At 40.7% G+C, this 18,344-nt stretch overlaps 1 protein-coding gene across 1 annotated transcript in view; it reads left to right on the forward strand.

Moving 5' to 3' along the window:
• The window catches only part of LOC121317692 (dynein heavy chain 8, axonemal-like), a 151,382-nt gene that overhangs the window by 101,957 nt on the left and 31,081 nt on the right, over positions 1–18,344 (forward strand). The window contains exons 58-64 of the mRNA XM_041253848.1: positions 8,534–8,697; positions 11,308–11,500; positions 11,850–11,972; positions 16,305–16,435; positions 16,663–16,816; positions 17,364–17,528; positions 17,890–18,116. Of these exons, the coding sequence (XP_041109782.1) occupies positions 8,534–8,697; positions 11,308–11,500; positions 11,850–11,972; positions 16,305–16,435; positions 16,663–16,816; positions 17,364–17,528; positions 17,890–18,116 (1,157 nt within the window). The remainder of the gene's footprint in view (positions 1–8,533; positions 8,698–11,307; positions 11,501–11,849; positions 11,973–16,304; positions 16,436–16,662; positions 16,817–17,363; positions 17,529–17,889; positions 18,117–18,344) is intronic.

Consider the following 18,344-nt stretch of genomic DNA (forward strand, 5'->3'; position numbering starts at 1 on the left):
AACACTGTTTATTGGAAATGAATTCTAGTGGGAGGTTTGAATTCTGTTCTGTTGTTTGAACTGTAGATTATATATTTTTTAACAGTAAATTAATAATAGAAACTGAAGGAATGCATCACACTCAATGACATTCAGATGACATTTGCATTTACTATTAAAAAAACGGCAAGTAAGTACATTCAACAGTGATGTATGTGAGGAAGAAAGGCAAAAAGGAATGGCAGTAAGCATTTAAATTAAAAGCTTTACAAATTACATTTAAAGTACTAACTGACCTGGACTATAGTGACCCCTGGGCTTGAGCATTGCGACACAGCCCATCAAAGTTTGGTTCTGTGGTAGAGATGGCACCATATCTCTGAAATAATGTCCAATGTACAGCGATAGTGAGTCTTGATGGAAACTAGGGCTCTGAACCCGGTTTCACAGAAGTAACTTTTCAAGTTGTTGGAGATGGGCAGCCATGACATGTATAGGAGGCTCAGTGCTATTGTCAGTAAGGAATGTGTAGAGCTGAGTTAATTATTCGTACTTCTCCTTCATGAGGTTTTGTCCCCAGAAGGGGAGTTTTTTCATGAATCCATTGATGCAGTCGTTGAGCATGAAGATGTTTGTATTTTTGGCCTGCAAACTGGCATTCAGTTTCTTTTGTATACGCACATATCTTGTCTCTGAGTTCAAGGAATCATTCAAGGGTTTTTCCTCTAGAAAGCCACAAACTTCAGTGTGAAACAGCAGAACATCATGCTCAGATCCCATTTTGTCACAGAACTGTGCAAAGAGACGAGTACGAAGTGGCCGAGCCCTGATGAAGTCCACAATTTAAGTGACTTCAACACATTGTTTAATTCCTTACTCGGTTCCCTTGCTGCCAGCTGTTCTCTGTGAATTAGGCAGTGTGTCCACACCTTATGATGTTCAAAGAATGACTTTGGCTTCCCCTCATGCTCCTTGTGTTGTAAACTGAGATGCCGCTCAAGTTTATTGGGCTTCATGCTCTCAGCAGACAACACTGCCTGACACAAAACAGATTTTGTCCTTTCTTCATCGTTCACTTCAATACTAGTAAATCCAAATTCAATGAAGTCTTTGTCAAATTTCCACTTTCATATCTTGCACTCCTTTTGTTTTTGTTTCCTTTCAAGTACAAAATGTAATCATTACCAAATGGGTGTTTACGACCTTAATGCAAATCCTGAATACTGTATACCAAAGTTGCTCTTTGCGTCTGTGATGCAGTTGTGACCCCGTCCAGCGGGTTCAAAAGAACTGCGCTCACAGAACTCCGTGCCATTTTTCCTTTCAAGACTGACCTGATCAGAGAGCCATATTCAGATAATTACTTTGTTGCTTCTGTCTGTATATATTTGATATTTAAACTAATTGCTGTAATAATTTCTTTTACGTGTATTGTGTGCACTACAGCCTGTTGCTAGTTATGTCCACTTGCTAGAGTGGAAGCGACAGCGAGTGGGAGAAGTACAGGCTTGGAGAAGTACAGAGCAGTTTAGAAGCAGAAAGGAGAAATTGCATCTTTAATTGCTTTAATCAGAAAACAGAGGACATTGGGGAAACACAGCAGCAGCTCAAAGTCAAACAGCCGCGTGTGTTTTTCTGATAACAAACAAGCTGAAACTCGGAGCAGCTGATTCAAATTCAGCGCCGTTCTGAGACACGGGCGAGGGGAGGAGCCAACAGCACAGCAGAACAACGCAGTTAAACGAGGCAGTCTTCCCAGCGACAGCGAGTGGAAGCGACAGCGAGTGGGAGAAGTACAGGCGTGGAAAAGTACAGAGCAGTTTAGAAGCAGAAAGGATAAATTGCATCTTTAATTGCTTTAATCAAAAAACAGAGCACATTGGGGAAACACAGCAGCAGCTCAAAGTCAAACAGCCGCGTGTGTTTTTCTGATAACAAACAAGCTGAAACTCGGAGCAGCTGATTCAAATTCAGCGCCGTTCTGAGACACGGGCGAGGGGAGGAGCCAACAGCACAGCAGAACAACGCAGTTAAACGAGGCAGTCTTCCCAGCGACAGCGAGTGGAAGTGACAGCGAGTGGGAGAAGTACAGGCGTGGAAAAGTACAGAGCAGTTTAGAAGCAGTTTGAAAGCAGGTTGATGGCTGCAGAAGAAACTAAACTTAAAAAAAAACACCTCAAAATGGTCTTCAAGCCAGTAATCTGTGACACCTGCTTGATGTGGGAAATCCGAGAAAACGCAGCGGAGCTAAACCAAGTGTGCGTGAAGTGCCGCGCGATCCAGGATTTGTATAAACTAGTAAGTATGCTAGAAATGGAGCTGGAAGAAGTGAGACAGCAACAGGATCTTGAGGAACTGGCACACCCACAATTCATGGAAGTCTGCATCACCCCTAACAGACTGAAAGCCACCAGGGAGATAGAAGGTCAGAACAGCTGGGTTCAGGTAGGCAGAAGCAGGGAAAAAAAGAAACTTTGTCAAACACAACCACCAGCAATCAAAACAACCAACAGATTTGAGTCACTTCAGAATTTTGATGAGCAGAACCAACAACAAGAGAATGAAAGGACCAACATCCAAGATCCCATTGACAGTGGTGACCAGACAACAAAAAGAAGGGAGGTCATGATTGTTGGGGACTCCATATTGAGAAACACAGCAAGTTCAATTCGCAGTTTGGACCCCCTTACTACAACAGTGTGCTGCCTTCCGGGAGCCTCGGTCAAGCACATCACTGAGAATGTGGACAGGCTCCTAGAACGAACAGGAGATGACCCGGTAGTAGTCGTCCACATCGGTACAAACAACATTGGAAGAGACAGACCAAAATCCCTGCAAAACAAATTCAGAGAGCTAGGAAGGAAATTAAAAGAGAAAACCAAAACTGTGGTATTTTCTGGTATACTACCAGCACCTTGCAAAGGACCATATGGACAGCTGGAAATAATTAATCAAAACGCATGGCTGAAGACGTGGTGCACACGGGAAGGCTTCACCTATCTTGATCATTGGACCACATTCTACAACGAGGACTATCTGTATAGACGGGATGGACTGCATTTAAATAACAAGGGAACCAGTCTACTCGGAGAAAAGATCCTCGAGCAGGTTCAGAAGCATTTAAACTAGAAAGGAAGGGGGGAGAAATCAACAAAAAAACAGAAGGGAGACCACATCAAAACAAGAACAACAACTCAGGTAAGACAACCATTAAATGTATTTATCTAAATGCTAGAAGTATCAGAAACAAAATTCTAGAACTTGAAGCTACTGCACTAACAGGTAACTATGATGTGATAGGTGTTACAGAAACTTGGTTGTCTGAGAGTGATGGGGACGAATATAATATTTGTGGGTATACACTGTATAGGAAAGACAGGCAGGACAGAAGAGGAGGAGGGGTAGCGCTATACATAAGAAACAGTCTTGAAGCCCAGGTGTTAAACCTGGACAAAGAAAATAAAACCGAATCAATATGGGTCAGAATAACAGACAAAAATTCAAAGGGCATAATAATAGGAGCATGCTATAGACCGCCAGATTCAGACGGTGAGCAAAATAATCTGTTATACAATGACATTAGAAATGCGTGTAGCAAAGGAGAAGCCATACTAATGGGGGATTTCAACTTCCCCCAAATAAAATGGGAAAACCCGGTGGGTAGCGCGAAGGATGAAATAGAAATGGTGGAAATGACAAATGACTGCTTCCTAACACAATTTGTCAAGGCACCGACTAGAGGGGAGGCATGCCTTGATTTAGTCTTTTCAAATAACGAAGACAGAATAACTAAAACAGAGGTCAGAGAACCACTGGCAAACTCAGACCACAACATGGTCTCATTTGAAGTGTTTTTTAAATCCCCAAAAGTAATGACTAAAGCTAAGGTTTACAATTTTAGAAAAGCAAACTATGAAGGTATGAAACAGAGACTAACAGAAGTAGATTGGAGTAAAATAGAGAAAACACCCACAGAAGAAGGATGGTTGTTCTTCAAAAATGTAGTACTAGAGGCGCAAAACAATTATATCCCTAAAGTAGACAAATCTAAATGTAAAACTAAATTGCCAAAATGGTTTAATAGATCAATTAAAAAAAAATATTCAGCGAAAAAAGGCACTTTACAGAGCATTAAAAAAGGACCAAAAAGAAAGTACACAGAAAGAGTACACAGAACTGCAAACGCAAGTCAAAAAAGGAAGTTAGAAAGGCCAAGAGAGAAATAGAAATGAACATTGCTAAGGGAGCTAAAACCAATTCCAAAATGTTTTTCCAATATTACAACAGCAAGAGAACATTCAAAGAGGAGATTAAATGTTTAAGAGATACAAATGGCAAAATCGTAGATGAAGAAAAAAAATAGCAAATATATTAAATGATTACTTTTCACAAGTTTTTACAAAGGAAGATACTGACAACATGCCCCACATGTCATCCAGTTCCTATCCAGTTTTAAATAACTTTAGCATAACTGAGGCAGAAGTGTTAAAGGGACTAGGAGCTCTTAAAATAAACAAATCCCCTGGGCCGGATGAGATCCTCCCAGTAGTACTCAAAGAAATGAAAGAAGTAATTTACAAACCGCTAACCAAGATCATGCAGCAGTCTCTTGACACAGGGGTGGTACCGACAGACTGGAAAATTGCAAACGTAATACCGATCCACAAAAAGGGAAACAAAACTGAACCAGGTAACTACAGACCAGTAAGCCTGACTTCTATTATATGCAAACTTATGGAAACTATAATAAGATCCAAAATGGAAAATTACCTATATGGTAACAGGGTCCTGGGAGACAGTCAACATGGTTTTAGGAAAGGGAGATCGTGTCTAACTAACTTGCTTGATTTTTTTGAGGATGCAACATCGATAATGGATAATTGCAAAGCATATGACATGGTTTATTTAGATTTCCAGAAAGCTTTTGACAAAGTCCCGCACAAAAGATTAATTCTCAAACTGAACGCAGTTGGGATTCAAGGAAACGCATGTACATGGATTAGGGAGTGGTTAACATGTAGAAAACAGAAAGTACTGATTAGAGGAAAAACCTCAGAATGGAGTGTGGTAACCAGCGGTGTACCACAGGGATCAGTATTAGGTCCTCTGCTATTCCTAATCTACATTAATGATTTAGATTCTGGTATAGTAAGCAAACTTGTTAAATTTGCAGACAACACAAAAGTAGGAGGAGTGGCAAACACTGTTGCAGCAGCAAAGGTCATTCAAAATGATCTAGACAAGATTCAGAACTGGGCAGACACATGGCAAATGACATTTAATAGAGAAAAGTGTAAGGTACTGCACGCAGGAAATAAAAATGTACATTATAAATATCATATGGGAGATACTGAAATTGGAGAAGGAATCTATGAAAAAGACCTAGGAGTTTTTGTTGACTCAGAAATGTCTTCATCTAGACAATGTGGGGAAGCTATAAAAAAGGCTAACAAGATGCTCGGATACATTGTGAAAAGTGTTGAATTTAAATCAAGGGAAGTAATGTTAAAACTGTACAATGCACTAGTAAGACCTCATCTTGAATATTGTGTTCAGTTCTGGTCACCTCACTATAAAAAAGATATTGCTGCTCTAGAAAGAGTGCAAAGAAGAGCGACCAGAATTATTCCGGGCTTCAAAGGCATGTCATATGCAGACAGGCTAAAAGAATTGAATCTGTTCAGTCTTGAACAAAGAAGACTACGTGGCGACCTAATTCAAGCATTCAAAATTCTAAAAGGTATTGACAGTGTCGACCCAAGGGACTTTTTCAGCCTGAAAAAAGAAACAAGGACCAGGCGTCACCAGTGGAGTTTAGACAAAGGGGCATTCAGAACAGAAAATAGGAGGCACTTTTTTACACAGAGAATTGTGAGGGTCTGGAATCAACTCCCCAGTAATGTTGTTGAAGCTGACACCCTGGGATCCTTCAAGAAGCTGCTTGATGAGATTTTGGGATCAATAAGCTACTAACAACCAAACGAGCAAGATGGGCCGAATGGCCTCCTCTCGTTTGTAAACTTTCTTATGTTCTTACGTCCTGCTGCGGCCTTGTGCCCTGCGTGAAGCCAATGGCTCGAGCCGCTCCTTCCCAGGGACCCAGCATCATAAGTCGGCTGACTTTGTGCTCTCCCCCCAGGCTGCATAGTTCCAGCTGGAGCTTTTTTTTTCTCTCATTTTTGTTGCTTTTGCCAATATGAGACAGTTATAGTTATATATATTATATATATATATATATATATATATATATATATATATATATTTTTTTTTTTTATTTTTTTATTGTTAATGTAATTGTTTAAATTACTGTTTTTTGAAACAGGGAACATTTTTGCCAGCAACAATTGCGACTGTTTAAAATGTGCTTTCAACAAATTGATGGAATTGTAAGTGTTGCGATTGCTGGCAGTTTTAGTATGTCTCATAATAATATTTAACACCAGAAAAAAAGTGTATTACAATTATCAATTCTAGATGAAACACAGTCATGCAATATTCTCTCGACATCAGATACAGAAATAATTGGTCTAGGTTTGGCTGTATTTCTCAAAGGGTAAAAAGATACTTTAGTAACTTCCCTAATATTGGTAGATAGATCAGGATCAAAGACAACCCCCAAAACTCTTAATTTCCAATTTAAGTTTTGATGAGAGACTGCAAGGATCAAGCTCATGTATCCCACATTTCCTTTTAGTTGTTTCTGTGAGCCCAGTAGAATAACCTCTGTTTTATCTGAATTCAACATTAGAAAATTCTGTGACATCCAATGCTTGATGTATGTAAGGCAAGTAGCTAGTAACACCCAGACAGAAGAAATGCCTGACTTTAGGGACAAATATACTCTGTGTCTGTGGATAATGTCACCCAACAGTAGCATATATAATGGAAACAGCCTTCTCGAAGTGCATGAAAGCTGTCCTGGCTCCATTGAGACTCAAAGGCATCAGAGTCCTCCATTATCTGGACTGCTGGCTAATTTGTGCCCAGTCTCTAGCAATTGTAGAGGCCCACACAGGACTTGTCACTGGCCATCTTCAACGGTTGGGCCTTACGGTGAATCATGTAAAGAGCCAGCTCACACCTTCTCAGACAGCCTCCTGTCTAGGAGTGTGCTTGGACTCCAGGGCCATGCTGTCCACACTGTCGGATGTCAAAGTGCAGAGAATCGCCACCTGTTTGGATCTATTTCAGATCAACAGAGCATTCACAGTAGTAACATTCCAGAAACTTCTGGACTTGATGGCAGCAGCTTCCCAGACCCTTCCATTGGGTATCCTCCTCTCCAGGCCTGATTGAGCAGCCCACACTGAACCGTGAGCACCTATTGACAGTGTCTCATCACTGTCTAAAGGCACTCTCTTGGTGGAAACAACTGGCCCATCTTTGCCTCGGCATACCACTGGGCAGTGTCACCAGAAGAGAGGTCGTCACCACGGATGTGTCCAGCCTGGGCTTGGGGCGCTGTGTGACCATGCAGTGGTGTGGGCTACTCCCCATACCTTCACTAGGTTCTACAGACTAAATGTAGCGGATCTTCAAAACCCTGGCTTTGGAACTACAGTGTTAAGGGTGGGCATTTTATAGCCCTAGCTACTTGTTACTGGGGTTCCTAATGATAACGCACAATGCAGCCTCTCAGCTTAGCCTTGTAGCATTCCAGTCGTTCTACAATATTGCCCTTGCAACGACTTGGGTATACTGACCCATTAGGTAATGGTTACATTGAAAGGGAATGTTAGGTTATTATCATAACCCTGGTTCCCTGAAATAGAACTTTAACCATTAAGCTTCAAGGTCACTGCATCCATGATTGCAGCAGGCTTGAAGGAAAAATTGCACTGAAGTCTGTGAGCACAGTGTCTTTGTGCCCTCAGGGGTGGGCCATGACTGTGTCATAGGCTCACAGAGCAGCTTTCTTAGATCTTATTCAGGTTTCCGGTCTCTACAAGGTAAATACCCATATGGTAATGGTTACATTTCTGTTTCAGGGAGCCAGGGTTATGATAATAACCAAACATTTTCTTACAAGTTTATTGAATTAATTCAGGTGTTTTCTGGATATTTGCAGCTGGCAGTTCCAGTTGTTGTCTGCTACTCTTCATTTTTCTGACTAACTAGTCAAAATTCAGAACAAAGAGAAGCACTTTTCCTTGAAATCTTGACTCATTTTTTGAAGTTTACAATAACCAAATTAAAGCACCAGCACCTGCGGATTCAGGTGGTCAGTCTTGGTTGAGCAGTGGGCTTTGGTTCTATCACTTGTTGCTATAGTTACAGAGCTAGGCTAACACTTTTTCTCATCTTCTTGTTACAATTTATAGACGCTGTGCAATTCTACCTAAGTTTAACCCTTTATCATTCTTATTGTCCTACAGTATCTAAATATTAAAATAAACAGTGTAAGTAAGAAGTTGTATTTTTATTCCACTGTATGTAAGGAAGATTTCTAGAAAGACAGCAAGTTTTATCAACAGTTGTGTTATAGTGGAAATCCTTTATTGTAGTTCCGTTGTCCTGTGAACAGTTTTTTTTTTTTTTTTTTTTTTTCTTTTAGGTAAAAATGCTGCCAACACCTTCTAAATTCCACTACATTTTCAATCTGAGGGACCTGTCCAGGATCTGGCAAGGCATGTTGACCATAAAACCTCCAGAATGTGAAAGTCCCACATTGGTACTGGCTTTGTTCAAGAGTGAATGTACCAGGGTGATAGCTGACAGGTAAATTGTCTAGTAGTGGTTGTCTGCATCCCTTTCCTTGAAAAACTCTGGAAGAAACTAATCAAACGACATGTCATGCATGTCACGTCTGCATGTCATTATCCTAAATGCCACATGTGTGGCTACAGTTTCCAAATGTGATTAGTAGTAATACAAGTACAATCTCTTTGGCAAACAACCATCTTCACAGAAGTGAAGTGCAAAGATAAATGATTAAAAAGATGATTCACCCATTGTAAAAGGGTATCGGGATATGCTTACAATGATGTTGAGAAACACATAGGATTTTCTTTGAAACACAGGTAGAAGTCCAGATTTATTTATATGTTACAAATTTCAGCACAGCCATTGCTAGGGTACCAACAGTGGAATCTCCTAGCTCTGTATCTTCACACACGATACAGAGCAGAACTTTCCAAAAAATTCTAAAACATAAGAACATTTTGAAAAAAGTTTGGGAATGAGAAAAGGCCATTTGGCCCTTGAAGGCTCGTCCGTTGTTAGCACACCGTAATCCCTTACTGGTGGAAATAATTTAAAAGCATGGATTCTAGTCATTTTAAATGTTTAGATCATACTACTTCATCTGGTAGGCTACTCCATTAATTTATAACTCTCTTTATTAAAAAAGTGCTTCCTAAATCTGTTCTAAACTTACTTTTACTCAGCTTCCAGCTATGCCTTTTTGTTCTTCTCTCTGTGCTAAATTTGAAGTAGTGTCTTGGGTTAACTTTATCTATACCATTCATGATTTTAAAGACTTTAACTTAACTTCTTTTTTCTTGGCTGAAGAGATTTAATTATTTTAACCTGACTTCATAGCTCATGTCATTAAGTCATGTGATCAGCCTATTTGCCCTTCTCTGTACCCTCTCAAGTGCAATAATGTATATTTTGTAGTGAGTTGACCAAAACTGCACACAGTATTATAGATGATGACTAACTAGGGCGTAACACCGTGTAACAATTTTTTTTTTTTTTTTTTTTTTTTTGTTCCTGGGTAATAAGTGTTATTTCCTAATTGCTTATGCCTCAAAAGTATAGAAAATGGCTATTATTCCCCACAAACTTTGCTTTTGTGACCAGGACAGTGATATTTTGAAATATCACTATTTCCAATGAGAAAACGGGAGCTTTTGTGTCTTTTCGTTCACATAAAGTCAGAAAAAAACAACATATGAATCCAAATTAACATGTATTTATACTAAAGTAATACAAAAATGACTACAGAAGATTTAGAAGTGAGTAGTTTTTCGAGATTTACGATTATACTGTAAATTTTAGCATAACCTGTCTAGACTTGTTCTCCACGCTTTTTGCAATGTAGCCTAACATTCTTTTTGACTTTTTAATTGCCTCACAACATTGTGTGACAAGTGTGAGTGGTGTGGTACACAAAGTGAAGACAGTAGTATACTTTCAAAACATCCGTGTTTTATTTAAAGAACAGAAAAGAGCCACCCCTCTACTACTGATGGTATTGGGGGTTGCATGGCTGGCTTGCAAGCCAAAACAAAAACAATAACAAATACAAGCAATCCCCAGTCCACGAAATTGTGCTCTCCAAACAATACAGTCGTGGTGAATGCTGGTGTCGTGAGGTGAGTGCAGTGAGGTGGTGTTTTAGCTTGCTCCATGGCTGCAGCACCTGGCTCCTTACTCTTCCTCTAGAAGACAAGGACAATATGTAACAAAACAAACAAACAAACAAGGTTCCGACCGTAAGTTACGTTTCAGCGCAAGGGGCCGTACTCACGTAGCTGTGTCCCCTTTGTACTGCCCAACTCCTCCCTGCAATCATCTCGGCGCCCCTGTTAATTAATCGCTACCAACCTTACATAGCGCCCTTTCTCATTGGGAGGGTGATTTACAGCATCGATTATTTCTCTCTTTATCACAATTGGCAAAATACTTTTAATGATGACCACTGTAACCCTGAGATCCTTTTCAAAGTCCTCTATTTCCATCCCATTCATTTTATACCTATAATGGGATTATTACGCCTCATATGCAATATTTTACATTTCTTAACATTAAAATGAATTTGCCACAAGTTCGCCCTGTTAGAGAAGGTCCAAATTCCTTTGAATTAGCTGTGCTGCAGTTTCAGAGTCCACCACTACTCCAAGTTTACAATGTGTATCTTGGTCCAAATCATTTATATAAATGAGGAACAGTAGTCAGTAGAGTCCAAGTACAGACCTTTGTGGTACCCCGCTAAGTAACCCCCCCCCCTCCAAACTGATTTTACACCTACCACAGTTACTCTCTGCTTTATGATTAACCAGTTCTGTATCCAAATACATGTCCTCCCAAAACAAAACAAAACAAAAAGCTGCCTATCACAGCTAACGTTTGAAGTGAATCAGATAATCAGATTCATAACTAAATAACAAAGCTTTAGCCCAGAAAGGTAACTCTTTTTCACCAATCTTGGTGGCTTGAATTTAAGTCCTCCTCTTCCGGTTTCATTTTAACTTATTTTTTTATTTATCTACACAGCCCTAGTACTGAGTTTGTAAATAGCTCCCCAACGGACCAGGTGTGAACACATCATAAGCTGCTATTTCTTCATAAATACTTTACTGTGGGTCATATTTTGTGCTGCAGGTTTGTGTCCGAAGAAGATAAGGTCTGGTTTGAGAAGTCAATTATCCGTGTGGTCCAGGAGCATGTGGACCCACAACTCGTGGATCATCTCCACCCAGAGCCCTACTTTGTGGATTTCCTGAAGGACACTCCGGAGGCAACAGGAGAAGAGCCTGAAGATTCATCCTTCGAAGCTCCAAAAGTTTATGAGCTGGTACAATACAATTAGAAATCACTTATACCTTTTTATTTAAGCGTCTTAAAGGATGTTGGTCTTGTTTGTTTTTGTTTTTAAATCATGAGTTTTCAAACAGTGTTCAGACTGTTTCCAAAAATGTTAATGTACATACCATTTTATTATATAAGGTCTCTGTGATATCTTCTAATTATGTTCTTTCCTTGTGTTAAATTAACTAAAATACTGATACCAGTAGCATCTTTTTTACCTTTTATAATCCAGTCTACATTGACTGTTCACTCATTTGTAATTAAAATTGTGGTGTTCACTATATGTTTAATAGGACACCTGTTCAGTGTATAATATTGAGATTCATCCTTCTTAGATCCCAAGCTTTGAGTTCCTGTGTGAGAAGCTCCAGTTCTATCAGGCACAGTACAATGAAGCTGTCAGAGGATCACGCCTTGACCTGGTTTTCTTTAAAGATGCAATGACACATCTCATCAAGGTCAGATTGATAGTTCAGTTGCCTCACACTTTTATTAAACTAGAACAATTTACAAAATGGAGTGCTTATAAATGGTTAAATACACAAAAAAATGCTTTCTGTTAAAATAAAATTAAAAATTAAAAAAGGGGTATGTAAAGTTACCCTGCCATTCAAAAGCTAATGTCCAAAATTTAATGCATTATTTTAGTACATTTCATATATATATATCCAAGGTCCTGAAATCATCAACAAATGATTTGCTATTACATTCCTTACAATATGGTTAATAGGCTACATCCTGTACTGTAATTTTTAACATGTTTGGGTATGTAACTTTCACTAGTAACTAAACCTTGTCTATATAAATCTAGCTAGCTTTTGGGAAAATAAATTAGTGACATACAGAATATTATATATACACAAAGACTGACAAAAAAAGATGGAGAATAGATTAATAGTTCACAATGATAGAGCAGAAACTGTTGAGGGTTTATGTGTTTTTAGGCCACTGCAACACCTCTGCTGATTGGCACAATATGTTGTAGATACCTGCTTGCCCTGCTTGCAACCAGAGTTGTGGTTTTAGGTGGTGGTTTCCTTTCAAGTATGAAATGTAACCATTACCTCATGGCTATTAATCCTTTGACACAGTCTAAACTGAATTTTAGTAGTACCAGTGACATAGTCGCGCCCCACCCCCAAGGGCATAAAAGAGACTGTTGACACTCAAAACATCATCATTTTTGCTTTCTCAGAGAGAGAGATCTACGAACAGATAAGTGACACATAGTGTTATGTCTGATTGTATTATTATTGTTCACTTGTGTTTATCACTTATTACAAATGGTTGTTTTTACGTGTTTTAGTAAAAATTACTTCACGTATTGTGTACTCAGCCATGGTTGTGCGTTAGTCCTTCAGCGTCCCTGTGCTCCGCGCAAAGCCAGTAGCTCCGCTACCCCTTCCCCGGGATCAAATGCCTTAAACTGGCTACTGATGCCCTCTCGTAAGCTGCTAGCTTCAGTTGAAGCATAAAATTAAGTTTTAATTTTTTATTAGAAAAAATATATTAAAATATCGGTAATTGATTGATTACTGTTTTGCGTGAGAACAAATTGTTTTCTTTGTTGTATTTTCTGTTTTGTTTTTTTACAGAAATACTAACGCGGCTACTGGGCTCAGCTGTCCTGCATTGAGCAGAGACACGCACGTCGGGTCAATCTGCTTGCAGCTTTAGTGTGAAGACTGTTAGGGCTCTAGCAGTAGGCTTTCCTTGGGTTTTGTACAACGAACAAGGTTACCCTTCCAATTCACTAGCAGTTGCTGGGCTCAGCTCTGCTTCAGGTCTGATTGCTTGCAATCCTTCCAGCAGTGTTTCATTGCTGCTCTTGTCTCTGCTTGCAGTACCATTGCAAGGGCTGTCATGTGTTGTGTTAACCCAGAAGCTATACAGATGGGCATCGCTTCATATTGCTTCTTCGGTAACTGTAGGTCAGTGATCTACCACAAGCTTACCGTATCGTATACTGTACCGTGCACCTTACCATACACCATACCAGGGTACTGTGCGCTATATACTATCTGTATATACTGTACATTGGACATTATAATATTATTAGCACTATACCGTACCGTTTGTACTGTACTGTGTATACTGTTCATTTCCCACCATATTATGCTGCACTGTACGTGCACTGTATCTGTGCACTGTAAAAAAAAAATAAAAATAAAAAAAATACTGTTTCACTGTACTGTGTATACTGGGCTTGTGCACTGTAGAAGATGTTGGTGTTAAGCATTCGATACGTTGATACTAGTAATTTAGGCTATACTGATAGCAATTACAGTTCAAGGTCGTTTGCATTACACACCACTGCAGTTGCATTATGCCGTGGTTTCATTTGTGCAACATATGCAAGAAAAGTTTCCCCACGGAGGACAGGCATGGCCGATGCACTGCCTGTCTGGGTATGGAGCATGCTAAGGAGGCACTTGCCGACCGTAGCTTGTGAACTGTGCGAGTGGTGTGATGAATAAAACAATGTCCAAACAGTCTTTTCCCCAAAAAATGTCTGTGTTTTTAATGACAGAACAGAAAAGAACCAGCAATGGTATCGGGGGGGAACACGGCTGGTTTGCAGACCAAAACAAAAACAATACGTCACACTAGTCCCCACTCCAAAAGTCCCGTGCACGAAAGTGTGCTTTAATCCGCAGGGTGGTGCTGGTGTCGTGTGGTGAGGGTAGTGCTCTGGTGATGTGGGCTGGTTCCGTGGCTGCAGCCGCTGGCTCCGTACTCCTCCTCTGCAACAAAAAGACAAACAACACATAACAAAAAGAAACCACAATACTCCGGCCAGTGGTTACGTTCTAAGCGCAAGGCAGTGTACCGACGTAGCTGCTTCCGCTTTCTACCCATACACTCCTCCCTGCAAACAACCCATCACCATGGTTTTTCCAATAGAGGGCCGTCCTGCAGCTGCTTGCAATGGAGTCATTCCGGGTACTTGCAACTACGCGCCCCTCGTAATATGGTTACTTTCACCTACCATCAAGGCGGTCCATCTGGGAGGCAGCGTACCGCTGTCCTTACAACACGGCGTCCTTTCTGGTTGGGAGGGAGATTTGCAACATTGATTCTTTCTCTCTCTATCGCATAGCTATTGCGAGTTTTGTGCATCCTTTTCTACTTGTACATTAGAGAAACAAGTGTGGTGCTGCTCTGTAGAGCACTTGCTGTCTGTTCCATCTGGACAAGGCTCCCTTCCCTCTTCAGCTCAAAAGGGAGCTGTATCCTCTCTAGAGAGCTCTGTGCCTTCGGAAAGTAGGAGAACACTTAGGAGACCGACTTCATAAAAATCTGCTCCGTATATCTAAATTCAACGGACAGGCAGTGGGTAGGAATCTGGCTGTGCTAGTAGCTGCAAGACGTCAGCTCTGGCTGTCTCAGGCATGCATAGCGGATGGTGACCAGGCACAATTGCTGGATGCTGCTATTACTCCAGGACACTGTTTTGGTCCTGCAGTAGATGACATGCTGCAGTGCTCTCATCGGGCACATGAGTCTACAAAGGAATTGGTGTGCCTGATGCCAAAGGTGCTGCATCCAGTACACAAATCTGGAAACCTAGGTTCCAGCAGTCTCAAGGACCAGCACAGCCGGCACTTGCTAAAGCCATAGGGGGGATTCACAACCAACCCATGGTTGCACAAAGGGGGAACTTCAATAATTTCCGCTGTGCAAAGGCAAAAGCCTCAGGCTAAGCCTCAGATAAAAGCTGCAGCCCTAGCAATTTGCTGCCACAGGCCCAGGGCCCCTTTTCAGGGAGTCACCTGGAGTACTGCCATCAATGCACCTCAGACACCTGGGTGCTCAATACTGTACAGACTGGCTATTCTCTACAATTCAGACACGGTCCATCTAGATATCGGGGTGTGACTACAACGGTAGTCACAGATGCAAGAGACGCATTGGTGTTTGTCTCAGAGGTGACAGCTCTTCTGCAGAAACGGGCTATTTACACAGTTCATCCTCTTCACTTTGAAGAAGGGTTTTACTCCAGGCACTTCCAGGTGCCCAAGCGGGATGGTGGCCTTAGACCAATCCTCAATGTCAAACAGGTCAATCCATATTTGAGTTGACTGAGGTTCAAAATGTTAACCATGCAGCAGCTGTTACAGTCAGTAAGGCCAGGCGATTGGTTCACTACGGTGGATTTAAAAGACGCCTATTTTCACATCCACATAAGAGCAGGGCACAGGAAGTATCTCAGGTTCACTTTCTAGGTGTTGCCGTTCAGCCTCTCTTTAGCCCCCTTCCTTTTCAAAGTGAAAAATGGTGACATTTTGAGAGTGGGGGCGTTAGACAGTATCAAAGGATTAATATCCTTGAGGTAATGGTTACATTTATATTTCTTTTCTGCAAACATTGCCATTCCAAGAACACCCTGGAGGCTGAGACTGTATCGATGGACATGTTGGTCAATGCAACCACTGTGTTGAGGAAAAAGCTGGTTGCACTGGCACCCCACAATCATGCCCCTTGTCAAATCATGATTGATGCTGAAGAACTCTCACACAAGTCATGTGACCTTATACATTTGTATACATTTGCATATATTGCAGTATAGGGGTTTTTCTAAAATTGTTAGGTCTACTTGGGTTTACTGTAAAGTGTATTATGAGCATTGGATTCATGTTTAACACTTCCCCTGTAGAGACACACATACCTGATCTGCAGTGCACAGCTTCCATAGCTGTGCTCAATCATTGTGTATCCCTGTGGTTCAAGATACCACAAAGAATCTCAGAATTCCATTACTCTGTAACTGTTCATGTTCCTTCTTTCAGATATCCCGTATCATTCGAACAGACTGTGGGAATGCTCTGCTTGTTGGGGTTGGTGGATCTGGAAAGCAGAGCCTCACCCGACTTGCATCATTTATAGCAGGATATAAAATATTTCAAATCACTTTAACCAGGTGAGTGCACTTACTCCAAGATAAGGTTTTAGTTAGCCGATTTCTTTGAGCATTGAAACTCAACTACATCCTGCACACATTCAGTATGTGTTTAATTTGAATACTAGTAGTACAGTCCATCTGTAAGTTCTGCTGATGATTTCAGTAGGTCAGTAATGTCAAATGTTACCAGGCTCAAGTACAGCCTGCGGAGTATTTACTGGTATGTGTTTTATTTCCTTCCATAGAACATATAGCATAACTAACCTAATGGATGACCTAAAGCTCATGTATAGAGTGGCTGGAGCCGATGGGAAAGGCATCACCTTCGTGTTCACAGATAACGAGGTTAAGGAGGAGGCCTTTTTGGAGTACCTGAACAACGTTTTGTCTTCTGGGGAGGTAAAGCAGATGGCCAGTGACTGGAAATACAATTATTTTTTTATAAGATATTTTAGTAATCAATGAATGGACACTCACTGTGTGCTCTTGCTACTCCACCTAAACCCCTCTGACACACAAGTGCTGCTGCAGAGACGTTTAAAAAAATATTTAAAATACCCATTCACACAGCAAATACCCTTTCACACACCCAACTTTCAAATCTGTCAGTCAACAGATCATTTTCATGGCAATGGCGATTCGCTCTTAAATTACAGCATCACGCACCGTCCCTTCTATTTGTGAATTCTCCTTGTCACACCTTAAAGTTAGCAATTTACTCCAGAACTTAACTTATTCTGGACTTATTTGAAAAGAATTAAAGCATGTAACACCAACGACAAAAATACCCAAAACGTCCGGTATACATGCTTAGCAAATCTTTGGTTCTTTGTTTTATTTAATAAAGCTTACCCAAGGATTTGATTTGATTGGTGTTAGTTAACTGCACCTTACTGAGGTGTGAATTATTAAGGTTAATGTGATTGTTGGGTGTTACTTTCCCCAGGTTTCCAACTTGTTTGCCCGTGATGAGCTGGATGAAATCACCCAGGGGCTGATCTCAGTGATGAAGAAGGAGCTTCCTCGCCACCCCCCCACTTTTGACAACCTCTACGAATACTTCATCTCGCGAGCCAGGAAGAACTTGCATGTGGTGCTCTGCTTCTCCCCTGTGCGTATCTCACTTTCCATCCACATGGCAAACTCCAACACCACTAGAAACAGAATTTCTCACTACTTAGACACAAATTAGTATGCTGCAACACTCTTAAAGAAGTGAGCTAATGTTTTGTGAATGAAGTCTATTTCATGTTACTTTTAGTAATCATTTGAATCATTTCAATAAGTCTTTTGAAGAATGTCGCTCATTCTAGTTTATTTGGAACCAAAATATGCAATCATTCGACTGCTACAGAGTCAGATCTGAGCCTTTTGATAAAACACCAAAAATCCTGCTCAGTTACTTTTGAGATGATGATAACTTGAGAGGGCACATATTTGACCTGATGGCTTCAATTACTTTCTGTTCCCAGGTTGGGGAGAAGTTTCGTAGTCGATCGTTGAAGTTCCCTGGCCTGATTTCCGGCTGTACCATGGACTGGTTCAGTCGCTGGCCCACTGAGGCCCTGGTAGCAGTGTCTCACTACTTCCTTTCTGAGTTTCACATTGTCTGCTCTGCTGAAGTCAAAGTACAGGTGGAGCAGACTATGGGGAGCTTCCACGACAAAGTCACTGTGACCTGTGAGACATACTTCCAAAGGTACTGATTTTTTAGTTCACACTGATGTATCTTTTGTTTGGATAACATTATGTTTGTTGACATACATTACGCAAGTTCAATATTAAGCAGGGCAACCACTAATTAGTGTAGGGTCTTTTTTCTCATACCCTTACCGTTAGAATACAATGATATTTAGGTCTTAATGTCAAGGTGGATGATTCGAACTGAAGATCTTAAAACTTTTTCATTCTTATTATTCTTGGTTTC

The sequence above is a fragment of the Polyodon spathula genome, chromosome 6 (assembly GCF_017654505.1).
Source record: "Polyodon spathula isolate WHYD16114869_AA chromosome 6, ASM1765450v1, whole genome shotgun sequence".
NCBI lineage: Eukaryota > Metazoa > Chordata > Actinopteri > Acipenseriformes > Polyodontidae > Polyodon > Polyodon spathula.